We start from the raw sequence: 19,907 nt of genomic DNA on the forward strand, positions 1-19,907 counted from the left end.
TTAAATGAAATCACATCATTATTTAGGATTTGACCAACATCCGAATGTATAGAGAGCTTTAACATAGAGTGTTATGCAGGTCATAATACTTTAACTTACTGGGCCTCGCTGAGTGCTGTTTAATGCAACCATAGCACAATTTAAAGCTTATTCCAAAAAAAGTCAACAACAAAATTTATTTTTAGTATGGTCATTCCCCATTCTTCTCTTGCCTTTTTCTGCTAGGGCATGCTCCTGTACAAGTATTTAACAAGCATGAAATTGCTAAGAAATAATATTGACACAGCTGTAATATAATGGTCCCACACAGAAATGCACAAACTGTGAGTTGTGCAATGGACCCTGTGAAAAACCTTTATCTATAGAATTTGACCAAGTAAAAGACTCAGTTTCAGCCCTCGCCAGGCCCAGCCCTGACTGGAAAAATCAAAGATAAGGTAAGGTTGTCTGTTCTTCATACTACCCTTGTTTGCACAGCAGCACAACTCATTCTCTGCCTCTTACGACTTCATTTCTCTTGACTTTATTTGCAGGACTAAGAGAAATATAATACAAAAGGAAGATGCTTTTTAATTTGAGGAACTTCTTCAGTATTACAAATTTATCAAAGAACAGCAAGCATCTGGTGCGACATTTTTGGTAAGCTTATGCTTTAGATTTCTCTGGCATTCACTGACATTTAATCAGAAACCTGGACACTAAAGCGATTGAAGTCTGTGAACAAGTAAGTGTTTCAGATAAAGGCTTCTGTTACGGTGTGTAGTCCCCCTTTGCCTTCTGAGGCAGCAAGTTCTGAGTCCTTGTGAGACGGGAGGATTTTCCTTTTAATGTTTGTGAAATCTTGTTAATTCTTTCCATGGGGTTTAGCAACACATGAAAAAAGTGTTTCCTCTTGAGTTCAGTGTACACTGCAGGTACTTGTATACAATAAATAACTATCTGGATAAAGTATAGGAAATTCTAATATGTTTAGAGAAGTATTTTGACCAGTACTGGCGGGAAGATTCCCTCCTTGAAGCTGCAAGGTGAATCTCAACTTCAGCATTAATTTGTTTGTATACATGCTTGATGCATGCAGGAAGAGCAGTATGTGACATGAATTTCAAAATTAACCATGTAGACCTGAAAACCTGACTTTGGATTCTTTCTTCAGTGGCATAGATTTTCCCATTCCCTGTGGCTTCAGAAATGTACCTATCACAATGTTTCAGCGAGCCGCTTCTAATGCTTGTCACATCTCAAGAACTGAGTTAAAATTTAAGACTTAATTCCACATTTACATCAACTGGAAAACAAATGTTTTCCAAGTTATGTGATTCAGTTGCTACAGTTTTAAAGCGGTCCTGAAGCCTGGGTGATATTTTCTTTATGGATTTGGGGTTTCCACTGCTGGCAATTGGTGGGAACTTTCTCTGGTTAGCAGAGATGATAGAAAAGCAATTGTGGAAAACAACTGCTAAGTCAGCTAATTTATTAGACTCCCCATACAATAACTGGATGTTATTTTTAGGGTTCTGTTTTTACAATTTGTATCATATCATTAGCATAAGCTATCATCACTGTCTGTGAACATTACAAGTTAAGCACACAAAGATTGATACTGCAAGATAACCCAAGATATAGCAATCTATGCTAATGATCCTAAGTAATTGCTATCCCTGCTCAGAAGGTATTAAGCCAACTGTTTGACCTTGCTATTCTGCCTGTCACATTTTAACTTTGGTATGTTATCTCATGCCCCTTCTCTGGAATTTATTTGTCCACCTCTGTCTCTATTTGAGAAGATGTGGACAATAGGGAGGGGAACACATTTCTGAAGGTCATAGCAATAAAACAGAGTCATCATGGGAGCACAGAAATGTTGGCAGGAAGGGATCTCTAGTCCAACTTTCTGGTTGTAGCATGACAACAGCAGGTCAGGTCAGTTATGGATTTGCTTACCAAGTCTTGAAAATCTCCAGGGGTGGTGATTCCAAATCCTCTCTGGGTAGCCTATTTTAGTGCTATTTTATCTACCAGTGCAGAAGTTACAGAGATGGATGCTTCTCAATTCGCCTCTCAGTAGGGCTAAATAGTTAAACAAGAGGTCATGAACAGAAGTTGCTCTTTGGGAGGTTCAGAGTGGACAACCTCTGTAACTGCCTTGAAGTAATCATAAGCTTCAATTAGAAACTCAAAGAGCAGCACTGAGGACTAGAAACAATTCACTGAAGGAGAGCAGAGTGACCAAGCAGCAAACAATTGCGTAGATGAAAACAGTGCAAGTGAGTATTTTTTGTTTCCCAAAACTGGACAGAGTAGCAAATCCCTATATGTTCTAGGGGGGGAAAATGAGAACACACAATTATGAAACTACATTTCCTTCAGAATATACACATTAAAGTTAGAGCAAATCCCTTGTAAGACTGAGTTTTCAAGGCTTGATTTTAATAGTTTGCCTTGGTAGGCTATTTTTCATTCTGTGGTGGAAGATGCCTGACATATGAATGACCAACCTTTCTTCAAATGCCAGGTATATTCCTCTCTGTGGGTACTGAATATAGAAGTGCAGGGAATCATTTTGCTAGCCCTATGTTTTGCTATCACTTCAGTTTCTGGAATGGGGCATATGGGTGCTTTCTAACGTTTTCTGGGTTGTTTACCTTAGTTTGGAGACAGGCATGGAGGCAGAATTATAACAGTTATAGCAAAATATGTAACGTTATCTCATTAAAGATTGTGATGGTGTCAGACTTAGTCTTTATGGCTTGGAAATGTACATTATTACTTTAAGTGTTACTGACAAATATTTATTACTGAAGCTATATATAAAATTTAGACTATATTTTACTTAATCACATTTCAGAGACACTGTAAGAAAATACATACGCAACATTACTCTAAACTTTGAAAGCAAGAAATCCATTCTTTTGTCTGCTTAGTGCTGCAGACAGGTCCAGTCCGCCAGCAGTTTGGGGCCTGTGCAGAGACTGGATTCTGATCGTGCACATTGATGGGAATCTTTGCAGTGGTCTGTGCTTAGCTTAGCGGTGAATCCTATGGTATTCTGCAAAACCTCTGGAGCACATTGCCCTCATATATGACAGCATACACTGACTTCCAGGGGTATTAATCTCCAGGGCATCTGCATTCCATGTGCTACTTCTTCAAATCTTGTCCATGTTTCTGTGGTTATATGTAATCATTTTCAGTAAAAAAAAAGTCTTCATAGTGGAAGTGGTATAATGTGTAGCTACAGCACTTTTAAGGTATCTAGATGGAAAATACACAGAATTTAAATGTTTTCAAGTAAAGGAAAAATTCTGCTACTTGTTTTGAAAAGTCATGCAATTTGTGCTGGGATGTCAAATGGACAGTGATAATGTGTACCATTACTTTAAGAGCTGTGGTCTTCCACATTCAGTTTCAGTTTGAGCCTATTCCACAAAATTCAGAGGAAGAAGAGTCCATCCTTCCAGGTTTAACTGATAAAATGCTAAAATCTCTAGAAGTCACCATAGGCCTATGTACTAGTGGGCTTTGATTCATAAGAATTGACTTGAAGCATGAACAGAAATTATCATTTTTTTCCTGAGTTTTCCTGGCAATGGACTCAAAGACTTGACAATTGGCAGGTGTTATAACTGAGCCTGACCTCAAAGGTGAGCTGAAGAGGAGCCTGCTTGGAAATAAAAGACCAGTAGTTGCACTCAGACAATTTGTTTGTGTTTCTTTGATTTCCACTCCACCAGATCAGTTTAAAATTGCTGCCTTTAATTAAGAAGGTATGTTTAGCTTGTACCCATCCAAACTTTAGCAAGAGTACAGTGCAAGCTGTGTTAGGTTAAAGAGGGCTGTAGAAACAGTGCCAGAGAAGGAGCTGAACTGTCACTCTCCATTACTAGCATTAAGTCTGTAGAAATATTGGCTTGCTCTCTACTGTTTCATTAAGACATGCCATCTAAGCTAACAGAAATGTTACTGCGCAACTTCTGTGGGTGATTATCAACATTCAATTTCACTTGATTCTAAAACTAGCTTTTCACATTCATAAATCTGGCTGGACACACTGTGCACATGCTGAATAAATACATTGCACGCACTCTGAATGTTTTTTATGTGACAGGAGAAGGGCCAGGGCATGTGGCTATTTTGTTATTTTTAAATTTGGTTACCTTATTCCCCAGTACCATGTATAATCAAGAGTTTTCATACACATTTATAGAAATGCCACCTTTTATATGCATGAGGGTGGAATGTGGCAAGTGTCCTATCTATCCACAAAGCATGCAAGGGGGAGAAAGAACACCGAGATCAGTTCCCCATATTTTGTGCCCTGAAGGGCAGATATACAGTCTAGTCAAAAGTCATTTCACCAAGCTCTGAATGGCTTTATGCATTTAGGTTTATTTGCTTAGACAGCAAACAGTCAAGTCATACACATATCAGAAGGCATAAGAAAATATATCTAATGCACAGATTATGATACAATTTGAGAGGCTGTTACTGTGGTGATCAATAGAGTAAATTGTGGCATGTTGTCTCTGTGTGACAGTAAAAGTTATTCAAACTAATTAACACAGGCCATCAAGTTTATCCAGCTGGGTCAGATGAGGGGAGTCAAATGAGACACATTTCAGCTGCTTGCTCATTGGCTTTAACATGAGTACAATTTATTGCCAAATGACAAAAAGCATATTTTTGCTGCTCTTTTGATGCAGGTGTGGGCAACCAGCTCAAATGAATGTTCATCTGAAAGGCCGTGACCTCCTCACTCTACAGAATTACACAGCAGATGAACTCAAGTATTTGGTATGGATGGCCTCAGATTTGAAACAAAGAATAAAGCACAAAGGAGAGGTAAAATGCTTTAACTGTCATTTAGGTCACTCAGAAGGTGAAAATAAAGGTTGTTATGAAAGATATTGGGAATCAGCAGTTCAGCTGGCTTGTCCTAAACATCATCACTTAACCCCTTAAATACCGTAAATCACGTACTGCAAATCAAAGAACCTTCCTGTAAAATGTTTAGAGTCGTTCTTCAGATACTTCAGAGGACTTTGCTAATGAAAAGTTACACAGCTTTGTACAGCTAATTGTTATTGGCTAACCCCATTCATCTACACATGGTGTACATGCAGCACTAAATGGTGCAGGAACTAGAAGACACTTCCCTGTCCTATATGGGGAGAAAATTAGTATAAGAGTTCTCCTTAATGCTAGTTCAAATCAAGCCCCAAAATGCAGTTTTCTTTGGCCCCAAATTAGTTCTTTCTCTCTAACCTTTCCCATTACTTACTTGAAGAACAGGAGAACAGAACTATGGTAAAGAAATTTATAATTATACTAATGGTGGATTAAAATGTGAAAGAAGTATTTCACACTGGAAAGTGTGTAATGACTATAAAACTGAAATGCCTTCAATTCCTGTTTTCCAGTATTTGCCTTTGATGCAAGGAAAATCTTTGGCCATGATTTTTGAGAAGAGAAGCACAAGAACAAGATTATCCACAGAAACAGGTAGGTCAGAGCAATGGTCAGATTTATTTGAAACTCCATACTGTGAATATGTATGTACTAAAAAACACTACTTAATTTTGTTTTTAGGAGTTTCTACTCAGAAGAAGTCTAAAGTTGAAAAGCATAAATAGGAAAAGAATGGTAGCTAACTGTGTTTCACCCTGCCTATTAATATTTCAGGCACATCCCTTTGATCACTGAAATCCCTCCCCCCCAAGATCATTCCAAAACGAGATAGATTAGAAATAAAATAACAGGTAGAAGTAAGTGTTTCTGATGTAAGCTCCCAGTCATGCTGGCAAGATGCACACTTTCCTAACACACATTTTAGTAAGCATCTCAAATTTAATCCTGAGCAAGCTCTAATAAATATTTTTCTAATGTATTATGCATATACTGTTGTCATATTCCAGAGTATGTGTTTAGACTGGGAATCATAGTAATGCCTTGATGTAGATTAGGGAAAAAGGAAACTTAACACGATTACCTACAGGGGAAGATAACTTGATGGAGACGCCAGGGTATTAGCCTAATAAGATCAGGCCCTGGAACATTATTCTTTCAGGATACAGTCCTGCAAGCACTGAAACACAAGCACATCTTTATTTACAAGGTAGTTGCTCTGAAGTCAATGGGACCACTGAAATAAATCATTCATGTGCTTGTGTTAGCAATATTGTCCCCATATTTCGTCGCTATACATTCTAACTTCACACCCCAGGAATTGCTATAGGTTGGTGTCTGTCTTATGAGTACATTTTTACTCATCAGGGAAGGAGAACCTTGCCCTTCTCACGTTTAAGTTGACCCAATATTTCTTAGGCTGACTTATTCCTAGAGAAGGGACAGGAAATACATTGAGTATTCACATTTCTCTGTAAGGTAGTGAGAATGTAAAAATAATGGGAGGAAGATGCAGATAGGTAATCTGCAACCAATTCTGAATTTGTCTTCATGTCCTCTGGCACAGTGCTTTGCTTGTTGATCTTGTCTGATAGACTTGTTCCCTCCAGATAAGTAGGACTTATGTATGGGCTTTTATCTTGACTTTCCTCCCTGTGAAACCAGCCCACCTTTGAACTCTGGAGTTTTTAGGACAGTTTATAACTGCCTCTCAACCTGGTACATGGGCAGGGAATCAGGAATTCTCTGAACCTGTTTATCCTTCTTGCTTGTATATTCTGAGGGAGGCATTATTTAGTCCTTGACTTTTGAAGGCTTATGGAAGGGAGAATCTCAGGAAAGTTCAAATGAATTAGCTTAAGGCTGGGAGTTAATGCACATAAATTCATCCAAGAATTAAGCTCCAGTGAAAAAAGACCATTTATTTCTGAGTAAGAGCTTCCACAACAGACTTTAATGCAGTTTAGCTTATATGCATTAACTTCACACCTTCAGTTAATTGGTCTTAAGTCCCTTAAGCCTAAAACTTTTCTTCGAAAGCAGACTCAAATTTTTTCAGGCCATGGAAATTCTGTACATTTCAGCTGCTTTTTAAGATACGTGACTTCTCCCTTGGAATTTCTAACTCAAAGCAAATGTGGGGTCACACACGTTCCTTTCAGCTAAATAAACTAGTTTCATACCAATTTTCTAATGTCCAGTGAAAGATTGAAATGTTTATTTACAAAATGCATGAGTCGTCTCAAATAGCATTTCCCAAGAGCCGTACTTTCAAGATCTTGGAAAGGTCACTTGTGGGACAAAGCTCTGGTGATCAGATTGATATGAATAAACTTTGCAACTCTCAGGAACAATTAGATGAAAATCAATGTATTTCATTAAAAAGAAGTAGAGTCTAGGAAAGCATTGTTTACAAAATCGGCTCTGTGCAGTGTCTAGGAGATTACTGCTATATATTAACACTGTGAAGGTCTTTTCAAAAGTCCTGTTGTCCCTGTGCCTCTAAAGAACTCCATACTTGAAAAATAGATAAATATTAATTTGTAATGCATTGTAAAATGAACAGTTAACATTTGTGTCTTTTCTAACATATTGTGTCTCCAAATTATGTTATTCTGATGGCATTGGAACTGTACTGAATAATGTACTGATCCTTGTGGTATAATTCTTTGATGCTCTACTCTTCTGAACAAATATAATCTTGTCCTAATGAATATTTCTGAAACTCATATTATTTTTACATTTTTTAAGACTAGTAATAGTTTTGTAAGTTTAATGAAGAACTACAAAAAACTTCCATAACATATTGGCAAAATAAATACAGTTTTGCTGAGCCTGATAAATTTATTACTATCACTGACTATTATATTAAAAAATGTGTCATCTGTGCTATTATACTGGAAAATATGTCATCTGTTTGCAGTCAGAGTCCCAAACCCATTCTGTATAAAATCTTGCAGAATTTTTGAAAACAAAGGTATTCCATATGGTCATATATTACTTATGCCATGCCTGAGGATATTTATTTTATAAAAGTGAATGCCCTGTTTTTTTATAGTTTTGGTGTAAAATATGCTGGCTGTCCCTGATGCTCTTAAAACACATAGCTGCAGTTACTTTTCAGCGAGGAAATTATAAATAAATCCAGCCATTTCACAGATGCTGAATGTAGACAATATGTCACAAGGTAGAAGTGGAGAGCAAATAATACAGGCAGAAAAACTCTGTATACCTTCTTTCATTGTGTACTAGAGACACAGCTTCCAATACCTTTATAGAGGTGTACTGCCACTGGCTTTAGTGGTATTAATCCCAGCTCACACTGGGATGAGAGGAAAATGAAGTCCATGTCTGAAGACTACTACATACAGGGACAATAATAGTTGCATCACTTCATATATTCTAATGGACTCGTGATGGTAGTACATGGCAGGAAATGGAAAGTCTGTTTTTTAGTTAGAATGGCTAGTATTGTGTAGGTTGGCTACATTACAAAGGGGGCAAGAGGTCTCTGTTATCTTACTATCTGCTTAGACATGTAGCTTTAAAAAAATACCGTTAGGGAATGGTCTTCTGCTTGAGAACTGTTCCTGTAATTGCTGCCTAAAGGGTTCTTTGTTATCAGTCTAGGCAGATAACAGCTTTCTAGGTTTAAGTCTTGGTAGGCAGTGAGTAAGCTAGCAAATCCAAATCCAGATGTTTTGCAATGTAAAAAAAAAAAAAAAAAAGGATCCTTCTTTGAGCTTGAGAAGATGGGTACGTATGTCTCCTTGTGATGGAGAGGCAACCCCATAGCTGTGTATCCAGTGTGTGAACTAGAGGATTTGCTTTGGCCCCTTTACCCAACATAACAGGGACAGACTGGCATGGAGATCTCGCCACTTGTCTATATAACTACCAGAACTCATGTCCTTAGTAAAAGAGTTTGCATAAGCCAGCTCAAGACTGTGCCACAGCCTGAGGCATGCTTGTTGCAGATGATGCATCAAAAATAAGTATAAGCAGTTAGCATTTGGCTTTAAATATGACCATCTTGTGACAATGAAGAGGATTAGATCTTCCAGTTCACCAAGGCACTCAAGCCTGTGCTTGTTACTTGCTGAACTGGTGCTTGTGTGTCTTCAGGAAGTTCTGCTAGTACTCTGGATGCTAATGAAAGCACAAGCTCTTTCTCTGCAACTATATCCAAAGCTAGAGTACAGAACTCCTGTATTTCCAGATGGAAAGTTTTGGATGGAAATATGTTTTTGCGCCCTGCACAGATGGCTGGTTCATGAGCAGAAAGTCCAGCGCAATAGGACTCTGCTGTGTACATGGGCTCCAGGTGGTAGCTCTGACTGGGTTACCTGATGTCTGACAATTCTAAATAAATGGTCTGATTCCTCTTTTCCTACCTGGATATCACTTATAGAAAAACAGGGCATGTCCATGGGAGCCTGGGATGTGACAGATCTACCAAAGTGTATTCTTGTGAAGAACTGAAGTGCAGAACTGTTGTATTGTGTGGAACTTGTTGATATAAATCACTGACATAATCATATGTGACTTTGAAAAATAACTGCAGAAAACCTGAGAAGTTACCACGGATGACTTTTCATCCTTGAGGTCTTGACTTAAAGACCTGTCTTGAATAGATGGGTTGTAATGTCTGGGCAACTGTTCACATACACATCCTCATAAATACAGTGTTTGTGTCTGTGCTGCAGAGAGGAGGTGAAAGTATCTGGGGAAACCTAAAAAAATTTCCTGCCTTAATACAAAAAGGCTTCTGAAAAAAACAAGAAAGGAGGGCAGTGCAACCAGCAAATTTATAGTGAATGTTTTTATAATGGTAAATAATAATAACAGAATTAGTAACATGTCATTCTTAAAAACTTGCTGGGTCTGACTCTAATCATTGTGAGTTGGGACAACCCTTAATGATGACAAAGGGAAAGTAAAATCAGGCCCATTCAATAAAGTGAATATACACAGGCTGGATGGGGAGAGATTGGCCCTTCAGATGGGGTCTGGAGCAACATTATTTTTAATCTGATGTTAAGGGAAATTGTGGCATTCAAAAGGCAGTGATTTTCTGATGTTATTTTTATCCATTTGGTTTTAAAATCTAGAGACTGTCTGAATCGATCTGAAGTGGCAGACCTCATCTCAGCCCTGCCACTTGCGTGGGATGGACTTTAATAAGGGCTGCTCTGTTTTGGAGGTCTGGTTGTGGTGTGCTGGCAGAGCAGCATGAAGGGTTGGATTGCTCTCCTGCCCTGGCCTGGAGCCTGACCTGGGTTCCTTGGTTTTACCTGTGAAAAGTTTCAGTGTTCGTTCCTGGTTCAATCATTTTTAAAGAGTGGTAGCTGTGAGATCAACTTAACACCGTGTTGAAGCTGCAGTCCCGGCGATGTTTGCAGTGCCATCTAATGGCTAGAACCAGTTCGAGCAGCTTTTAATTTTTTTTACTTTTTTTTTTTTCGTGTTTAAGGGCACAGAATTTGTTAGCACCTCCAAGCAATCATACTTTGCTAAAGAAGACGGGTCTCAGCTCTTCTGTGCTGTATGCAGCTTTTCTCTTCACGGCAATAAAAATAATATGGGCTTCCTTCTAGATTTTTGTCATCTCTGCTAATAGAGGCTCACTCCTCCGCATGTCGTTGTCTTGACAAGATTGGTCTGTCCACATCAGGATTTTCTACAAATTTCCTCCATCATGGAAATTAGAGACAGGGAAAGATCTCCCTGCCCATTTATCTACTAGAAGGAAATTGTTTTCATGTGGAAAATCTTCACCAATGCACAGAAAGTGCCCTAGAGGGCTACCTAAAGCCCAGTTCAAATCCTCTGCTTTGTACTTCCCCAATTATAAGACCTTGTGTCCTGTGCAACACCTCTGCTAAACTGTTTGTGGCTGTTCCTGAGTCAAAACCCCCAAGGCCCAATATGTGGCCATCATACGGGAGATTCAGGGCAGGGAGGCAAAAGCACGGAGACTTGTATGTTGGTGACAAAAAGCTGTTTTTCTCCCTGTTTGGGTCAGCTGGTTGCTTATGGCAGCTTTTTAGTGGTGGTGTGACGGAAACGAGGCAGGACAGAACCTGAGATTTGCCCTTAGGGAGAAATTTACCTTTGTCCAAATGTCTGTCCAGGCTCCTTTTAAGTTCCAAAAAGTGTTTTATATTCTTAAACAGTGCTCAGGTCTTTCCTTGATTTCCTGTGCAGGAAATGGATTCATTCTTTGGGCCTAATCCAGTTCCTTGTCTCAACTTGTAAATTCCTTCCTATTGTAGGGCAGAGGGATACTGTCAGCACCTGTGATCTTTCCTTCTCTGTCACATTGTAATTTTTAAGGCACTTTATTAACTATGGCCAAACTCTGAAGTTTGTTACAGGGCGTGAGGAGGCCTAAGGTTTTCTAGGTGAGTGAATATACTTGCAGGCCTTTCCCATAGCTTCTTCTAATGATGTGGAGTTAGACCTAATGACTCAGAGGGACCTTCCTAATTCTGTGATGCTAAGTACCTTGAAGTCAATACTGTAGAAATTCAGCATGATGAATGGATTACCTAGCTCTTGACAAGGAGCCATAGTAATGCCTTTGGCAATATCTGGGCTTGCAGTCTGAATGGGTGTTCCTCTGGAAAGGGATCAGAACTGGTGCCTAAGGATTTTAGCAAGGTATCGTACTTGGGTGTTTTTATTCTAGAATGCATTTATTTGTGTTTTGTGAAGTCTGACTTCAAGTATTTGAAATATTTGCATGCCCTGCTGAGCTTTACTTTTATTGCTGGAAATAACTTCTATGTGAGAGAGATTTTGAAACTTGGTTGTAAATATGATGTTCTGGTGTTTAATTTCTCTTTTATTTGTCATCATTGCAGGATTTGCTCTCCTTGGAGGACATCCTTGCTTCCTTACAACACAGGATATACATCTGGGCACTAATGAGAGTCTCACAGATACAGCAAGGTTGCTAAGATGTCATTTGCCTGATTGGTAGATGTATAAGGAAGTATTCAATCAAGCTGAAACCATTCTTGCATAATTTTAGAAGCTAATATTTTCTTTCCACGAAATGTCAGGAAGCCCTCCAAATTTCTTAAATATTTGCAGATCAGCTCACAGAATCTGTAGTTCAGAACACCGTCATTCCATCCATTCTAGCTTTCGAAAACATCTCACAACGGGAGATATATTTATCAAATCTGGGTTTATGGAGTGTCAATGAGGGTGACCGCTCACACAAACAGAAATGTTTTACAAATCTCAGTTATATAGCTCCACTGATGATGGCACATAACTCAGACAAGACTAGAACATTCTGGTTCTGTTGCTTCTGGGGGAGCTAGAAGTACAGCTGACTGGAAATCAAAAGCAGAGGCTTTATTTATCCCAGATATGCCAGCTGCTGGTGGGCCTTAGCCTTCCTGGAGTGATAGGGTGGCACTGAAAGCCATTGTGGTCTCTCTCTTTCACCAGCACCTAACTGGGCCGACATTTTGCAGCAGGTTCTTGATTCCATGTGCCCTCCTCCACTGCAGTACCCACTGTCAGGACTGCTGGGCTAATGCTTCCTTCTCTTACCAGCACCCCTGGAAAACCTTGTTCATGCCCAGCCCCTTGTGCATGCAGGGATGGGTGGGGAGCAGCCTATCCCCATTGCCATAGCACGGAAGAACGGAGCTCAAGGCTTTTCTCCAGTATGTTTCCCCCAGTGTTGCAGAGAGCAGGCAGAACATGAAGTTATGGAGGTTATTTCTTGCAGATGTTCTTGCTGTTTTTCATAGTCCTCCATATATCAAAGACTCATTGAGCCAAAGTATTGTGCCTCTTTCTAGGCCTGAGTTTGACTCAGTCAGGCTCAACTTTTGGAAGGTTAGCAGCGCATGAAATGTCCTTTTTGTTTTGGTGAAAGACATGCAGTGTCAAGCTTGTCAAACTTAATTCAAAATATACGATTGACCAACTGAGGAGCCATACCCTCTGCTGACTACTACAGGTTTCATGGTCTTTAGTGGGTGATATTGAGAACAGTGTTCCTATTCTCTCTGTGCTGATACCCAAAGAAAATGTAAGAAAAATACCAAACATTCAGACATTTAAATTTTTCCTTTCCTGCCTTTAACTGCTGAAGTGGGGGACATAAGTATGTTGATGGTAGCAAGCCAAAATTTCAGTCTTTTGAGCCTTGAAAATACCTAGGCCTCACTCCCTGCTAGATGCATAACATCGCCAATACCAAAATTAGATGTTTCAGCAAAAGTGTGCCCCACTGCCTTGCTTTAGTAACTACAAGTTTACATTTCTAAGATTCAAAAAGTCATGGGAACTTGTGGGTGTACAGAAGGACCAGACTAACCTGAGAATTAACAGTCAAGTCTGATGTACGTTAGGCCACTGTGTCCACATGGCCAGTTCAGCAGAATTCAGACACTGCCATTCACATCCTCTCAAAGGAAATTCTTCATACAATGTGGGACATTGCCCCAGCTTAAGCAGGATAGCTATAGTTTCATCAAAGTGTGCCATTCAGAATCTTCAGAGCACATGCATACCTGCTACAACTCTATTGGCATGAGAGATGAAGAATTTTTCAAGTCAAATGTATAGCTCACTTTGTCATATTAGAGGTAAATGCCCAACATTGATGTAAATAGCTATTAATCTCCGAGCGTCTTCCTGTGGTGCAGGGGGAGCCACAGTGGGGAGATGGGAGGTCAGGCTAGGAGGTGGGACCTGCATGGTGGGCGGGAGTACCAGTGTGCCAGGGTGGAAAGATGAAGATCAGCTATTTGCACCAGCTAAAAGGAACTGAAATTGAGAAGGGACTGGACACATCAGGGCAGTGAGAAATGAAGGAGAAAGTGCAGAGTTGTCCCATTTGGGAAGGAATGACTTCAGGCTCCAAGGCAAAATGATGTAGAAGGATCGCAGTGCTGCCAAAGGTGACTGGTGAAGCCAAAGGAGGGGAAGATTTACCAGGGACAATATGAAATTTCACTGTGGCATTTGTGGATGTGAAGGGAAGGACAAATGGTGAGAGACTTCAGTGTGTTGGGGCATCATGAGACCAGTGGCTCCTGGCAGCGCGGGGCCTCGCCACCTGAGCCCGTCCCACAGCCCTGCAAGGGAGCAGGGCAGTCAGGGGCAGCCCCAGCCCTGGGCATCGGTATTGCCGCAGGGCCAGGCTGAGGCTGGTCCAGGCGGTCACCCATGAGTCGAGATTGGGATAGGCACAGGCACAGGTGCAATGCAGTAGGAGCAGTAGCTCCCAAGGGAAGTGGGTCAGCCCTGGCTGAGGCTCCCTGCAGTACTGTGAGAGAGTCTCTGCCTGGTCCTTCAGGGTGACGAGGGGCAACCCTCAGCTGCACCATTGCTAAGTTGGCCCTGAACCCCATCAGCCCAACCTCCAGGAGGGAGAGGATGTGGTCAGGGCCTTACACAGTGCTCCCTGGCAGTAACCTCTGCCCAGCACTGTCACACCACACACCACACATGCAGATGTCGCCTGGAGCAGGGTCATCTGTCCTTCAGACACCAGCAGGGCAACAAATGCAAAGTGTTCTGATACACAGAAGAACGTGTTTTCTGTAGCCCACCTTTTAACTCCTTCTTCCCAAATGGTATAATAAATGGCCATTAAATCTTTGGCTTGCAATCTCTTGAATGACCTTTGCTTGCACAAGCAAAAGGGAAATAGAAAGACAGTAAGCTACAAGAAAGATGACAAAAGGCAGAAGCAAGCAAATCCCCCAGCAGCTCCAGAGGTGTCCTCCATACTGTGGAGAAAACTCCCACAATACCAACCTCCCCTTCCAGCCTCCATCCCCTCTCCTCCGTCACCACTTGTTCTTCCAGGCTGAGCCCCTATTTATGACCCTAACCTGGGGATTTTATTCCTCCGCTGAGTCATGGCACTCAACTGCTACAGTGGTGTGAGGGCTATCAGCTTTCCCAAGTCCTTGCAGAGCCCCACACACTCTGCTTTACTCCTGCTCTCATTAGCAGAATTACTATTGACTTTGCATAATCAAGACTGAGCTGTTTACCCAAAAGAACAACCTAAGTGTTCATTCCTTGGCATTTCCTGTGAATGAAGGATGACATGCCAACCTTATTCAGTTAATGTGAGAATAAAAAAAAGAATGCCTGTATAGACCCACAGGGTATTTCGATTTACAGCTTTGTGTCTGGGGCTCTGAAGGCCTTAGAAGTATTTGAGATTGAGACTTAAAGCAAAGGGGACACAGGACTGTAAAGGTCCCAAGTTTTTATTATAATTGGTGCAGGTAAGTATTGAAAGCATTTCTGCTTTCTGTGAACATATTTTTAGTGACTTATTACCTGGCCATAATACAGTTCTTCCGTGCTTCACAAAACATTTATATTTGCACTGACACAAGAGCAAAATCTTACCACCTATTAAGGAGCTCTAAGCCTTTCAGTGCTGTTCAGCATGTCTGATATATTATGTGAAATGAAATATGAGTATTGTATCTGTATTTTCCACTGTAAAGCAGTTCCTTTGTGCACCACAGTAGCTCAGTGGCTTTTAACAGTTCACTGAGATTATTGTGGGACAAATCTTTGCATATATGGGGAATGGGTTTTATCTTTTTAAGCCTTCTCACCATTTACTGAGAACAAGTCTGCACTAAACATGTGTAATAGTATCAATAACAATGACATAAGTAGTCTTGTTAGAAAATTAAACCTTAGAATTAGTACATACTTTCAAGAAAAAAATAAGGTATCTAAACCTTGGATAGCAATATTCTACCCCAAATATATGCAACTGACCCAAAATCACAATTCTGTGTTAAAAATCCAGAGATCAACAACAAAAAGAATGCTTTTATTTGTGTTTAATTCTGGAGTCCTTAGAGGATACACCTGAGTAATATTTTCCAGCTTTGCAGTGTAGAAATGAACTTATTTTGGCAAGATAGAAATGCAGCTTTCCAATATACTTATATATTTCCAAGCTCTGGGATTTTGAAGCTAATAGGTTAAAATCTTGTAAAAAAAAAAAAAAAAGAACTTGTAGTCAGTGGTAACAGAGAAGCCTTGATCACTCCCTCAAATGCAAGGAAACTGGTAATATCAGTCACCTGATAAGCCTGTGTTTACTCTCCCTCACTTTTGAAAACTTCATCTTCACTAAAGACTCTTCTTTAGCCAGGTCTTTCTTACACCGTTTTCTTCAAATTGATTTAGTTACAGGAGACCATCAGCTGAGGACTAGTTTTTTGGCTGAGTTCAATTCGGTTTTGATTTCACAAAGGATAAGCCCAGTTTCCACTTGGGTTTCCCCCTGTAATATGACATCTAGAAATGCTGGCAGAAAGACTGCCCGATGTCTTGCACTGTGTCCAGAAATTCCAGTATCTACTATTAACAGAATAAGGATGAAAGCCCAGCAATGATCACTACTTGGTCATTGATTATGACTGAATTTCCTCAGTGACATACACTACAAAGGAAGCAACTTTTTGAAATTCTTTACCAGCCATGTGAGGTAAGGATCAGCTGACCTAATGTCTTAAAAACCTATCTAAGATAAATGGGCAATTTCCCAATGCAACTTCCTCTTTTTCTTGGCAATAGAGGGAATAATTATGTCCAGTTTAGGGTGGACAGCTATTAAATGGCCAACAATAGAGACCATGCGTCCCATCTTTGATGACTTGTTCAAATCAGAACGGATTGTCCATAGTCACATGATTCAAGGTAGATTAAGCAAAAAAAATTTTGAAACTTGTGAGCTAGGAAGAAGTAATAGCACAAATAATAACTATTCCAAAATCTTACACTCCAGTAAATACTCTGTTCAGTTCCTCCTTTTCACTTCCAGCTGTCATCTGCAATCTTTTTCTTCAGAGAGAGCTGCACAGGGAATCCTCTAATGTTTTACAGGAGTTTTGCATGTGTAAGGAATGTTTGACACCAATAGAAAAAAATTTGTTACTGACTTCATCAGGAAGTTTTTCTGGGTAAAGACTATGCCATTTACACCCATATTTCCACAGGGGGAGATATCAGAATCCCTTGTGGCTAATCAGAAAGATGGATGTTGCAGGAGTTTTTCATACTCTTCTATTCGGTCTCCTTCTTGTTTTGTTTTAAGGTTCAGTTAGAGATAATATTAAAACACACAAAATTCTACTACAAAGTCATGCTTCAGGGCCTGATTATAGCACAGAAATGCAGAGCTAAGCCGCAATTTGTGTTTAATTTATCTAAAAATTCAAAACATACTGAGTATGCTATGCTAATCCACTATGCTAATCTCTGAGTCTTTCACCCTTTGGCAAATAAAGTAAGGCCGGAGTGGCGCAGTGATTCCTCCATGCCCTTATCTATATACTGAGTTTTAAACTTTGATGTTACTTGAATGGTGATACCATTTGTGTCAATATGCAAGTGTGTAGGTAGGAGAAAGAATGGGCTGGTATTGTTGGCTTCTGTTTTAGTTTCCATTGCGATCAATAAAGAATTGTGGTAATCTGAGACAGATATTTAGTACTAATCCTCACATGGGTCAGGTTACCATACAAACTAAAACGTTCTGTCGATGCTACATTTGTTCTTTGCTAAAAGACTGAAGAAATGTTACACCTTATCGCTTCCCAAGTTATCAAATACATCAAATATTACATTGTCAAGCCATTTCTTATTTTATTTCAGTTAACATTTATAAGTGCTAAATCTGTGGCTACAATCAAAAACTAAAGAGAAAAAGCATTGAATACAGGAGCAGTTTTCATTTATTTATTATAGTTGGTTAATAAGTAAAACTACTTACTTATTAGCAGTTGTTAAATGCCTGCATTTAAGTGTGTTATGTAGGCATCATAAATTATTCAGTTAGCTGGAAAATTTTGATTCATTATCTCTTTTCATTAATATTTATGTGTTACACATTGAAGAGTGCAACAGGCATATATTTATTACGTTTGACTTAGATATTTTCTGCCATCTTCTAGGGTGCTGTCCAGCATGACAAATGCAATCCTGGCTCGAGTTTATAAGCATACTGATCTGGACCTAATGACAAAAGAAGCCACAATCCCAATAATCAATGGGTTGTCTGACTCATACCATCCTCTCCAGATTCTGGCTGATTACCTTACTCTTCAGGTAACAATATACTCCCTGTTTAATAATATTTTTTGCTAAATCTTGGTCTCAGTAAGTATTTGGGAAAGTCAGGTTCAAAAACATTTATTCCTAGGGTTTTTTTAATTGGTAATTACACGACACTTGTTATTTAAAGAGATTTTCATTGAGCAACATAATTAAGGACCTGCTTAATTTAAAACAATTACATAGTCCTATCAGCTGTAGTGGGACTGAAGTTAGGCATAAAATTAAGTACTTCACTGGAATTAGGCCACAATTCAAGCAATGAACGGTAGGGTTTATATAGTAAGATAAATGTGAGATGCTGGCTCAACCAAAGCCAATGAAAGCTTTGCCACTGACTTCAAAAAACCCAGTAGTTCACTCTCAATTCTGCCCTAACCTGTGAACGATTTAAAAGGAATCATTATCCATACATTAGGAAAGTAGTTGAACAAATTTCCTTTGAAAAACAAGTTAATGCTACCAGTGCAAATCCCTGATGTTCAGGCACTTAAACTTATTTAAAATTTGTTCATGTCAAGGAATAGTTAACAAAGATCATATTCTATAGTTCTAATCTAATGCAATATTTTATTTGACAGCTCTATAGCATTTTACCCATATAATACCAGATATTTATCTGTGAACAGGACTATGCTGTTTTACAATCAATTGAGGAACCAGCTTATAAAAAAAGATTGGTATACTGTAGGCCTGCTTGACAACTTTGATGAACTCCTCTGACCTTGTTTACTGTCTGAGTGAATAAAAATCACACTGCTTGAAAAGGGAGGGTGAGAATAATTTCCTGGTTCGTTCAGCTGTGTTTCTCAGCCTTCAAAGACTCTGCTATGGGACATTCAGTGTGTGGCAAAGATCTAGTGAGAAAAGTAACAAAAATTCATGCTTTAAATGCTGAAAGATTTATCTGTTTAGTGAAAATTACTTATTATTTTTCTTAAAATTTTCAACAATATAAGTGAAAACACTAGTGAAAAGTAGTGAGCTTGGGACTAAAATGCATCACATACCTCAGGGTAAGGTACATTTGGGAGAATTACATTGAGCCAGCCTGAGTGAACTGTTCAAATGATGCAAGACAGTAAGCCATAATGAGAACTTCATCAGTCATAAAAAGTCATCGTTTTATTTAAACACTAAGTGTAACTGTAAAATGGAAGGATCTTAAGGTTGTGTATTCTGGGGTTTTCTGTCTTGCAAATATCTTAGTTAGCACATTACCACTTGTGAGTAGCAGGCTTCAGCAATGATCTGGAACTCATGGTTTATGTAACTATTGATATCTCTGCCCCTAAAACTGGATTCATCCTTCATAGCTTGAGGCTGATGGAGAGAGACCACTGAGCATCTCAGTCACCCTCTAAAGATGCACCTCTTTCTCAACTGATCTTCAGGGAAACCTGTGGAGATTAGCAGAACGAATATATGTCCTGTTGATCATCCTCTGCTCCTCTTCTATTGTGTCCCTGAATAGGCCAGTCACGATGTAGAAGTTCCAGGTGAACATGTCCCCACGGCCTGGACTTTTTTTTGGTTTGAATACCTAGAGCCGCAGCAGCAGCAGCAGCAGCAGCAGCAGCAGCAAGTGGCTGTCCTTGTTACGTCAAACACTGGAAAGGGAGTCTTTAGAAAGAGTGTCCCTGCTCAATTTATATGATGAGGAAACAGGACCGCAATGGCTGGTACTCAAACCAAAAAAGCATCCAACCTGGACAGGCAGCATGACAAGCTGAGTATTTACAGAAATCTCAAGTAATGGCTTATCTTTCAGACAGCCATGGCAGCTTTTTTAAAATTTGCAGCACTTTCCCAGTGTCCAATAAGCAGATTGCTCTTCCAACCATTCCTATCTCTCCCCTTCTCTTTCCAGCACG

The 19,907-nt window shown here is 39.6% G+C and overlaps 1 protein-coding gene across 2 annotated transcripts in view; it reads left to right on the forward strand.

Moving 5' to 3' along the window:
- Nucleotides 1–476: 476 nt before the first annotated feature.
- The window catches only part of OTC (ornithine carbamoyltransferase), a 29,509-nt gene continuing 10,078 nt past the window's right edge, over nt 477–19,907 (forward strand). Inside the window, exons 1-6 of one of the 2 annotated variants that reach the window (XM_026072793.1) lie at nt 563–642; nt 1,385–1,454; nt 4,696–4,839; nt 5,418–5,499; nt 11,769–11,856; nt 17,874–18,027. In XM_026072793.1, the coding sequence (XP_025928578.1) occupies nt 563–642; nt 1,385–1,454; nt 4,696–4,839; nt 5,418–5,499; nt 11,769–11,856; nt 17,874–18,027 (618 nt within the window). Of the gene's footprint in view, nt 643–1,384; nt 1,455–4,695; nt 4,840–5,417; nt 5,500–11,768; nt 11,857–17,873; nt 18,028–19,907 lie in introns of both variants that reach the window. The other variant, XM_026072794.1, reaches the window with a different exon arrangement.

Source organism: Apteryx rowi, unplaced genomic scaffold, assembly GCF_003343035.1.
Source record: "Apteryx rowi isolate R43461 unplaced genomic scaffold, aptRow1 scaffold_350, whole genome shotgun sequence".
Lineage (NCBI taxonomy): Eukaryota > Metazoa > Chordata > Aves > Apterygiformes > Apterygidae > Apteryx > Apteryx rowi.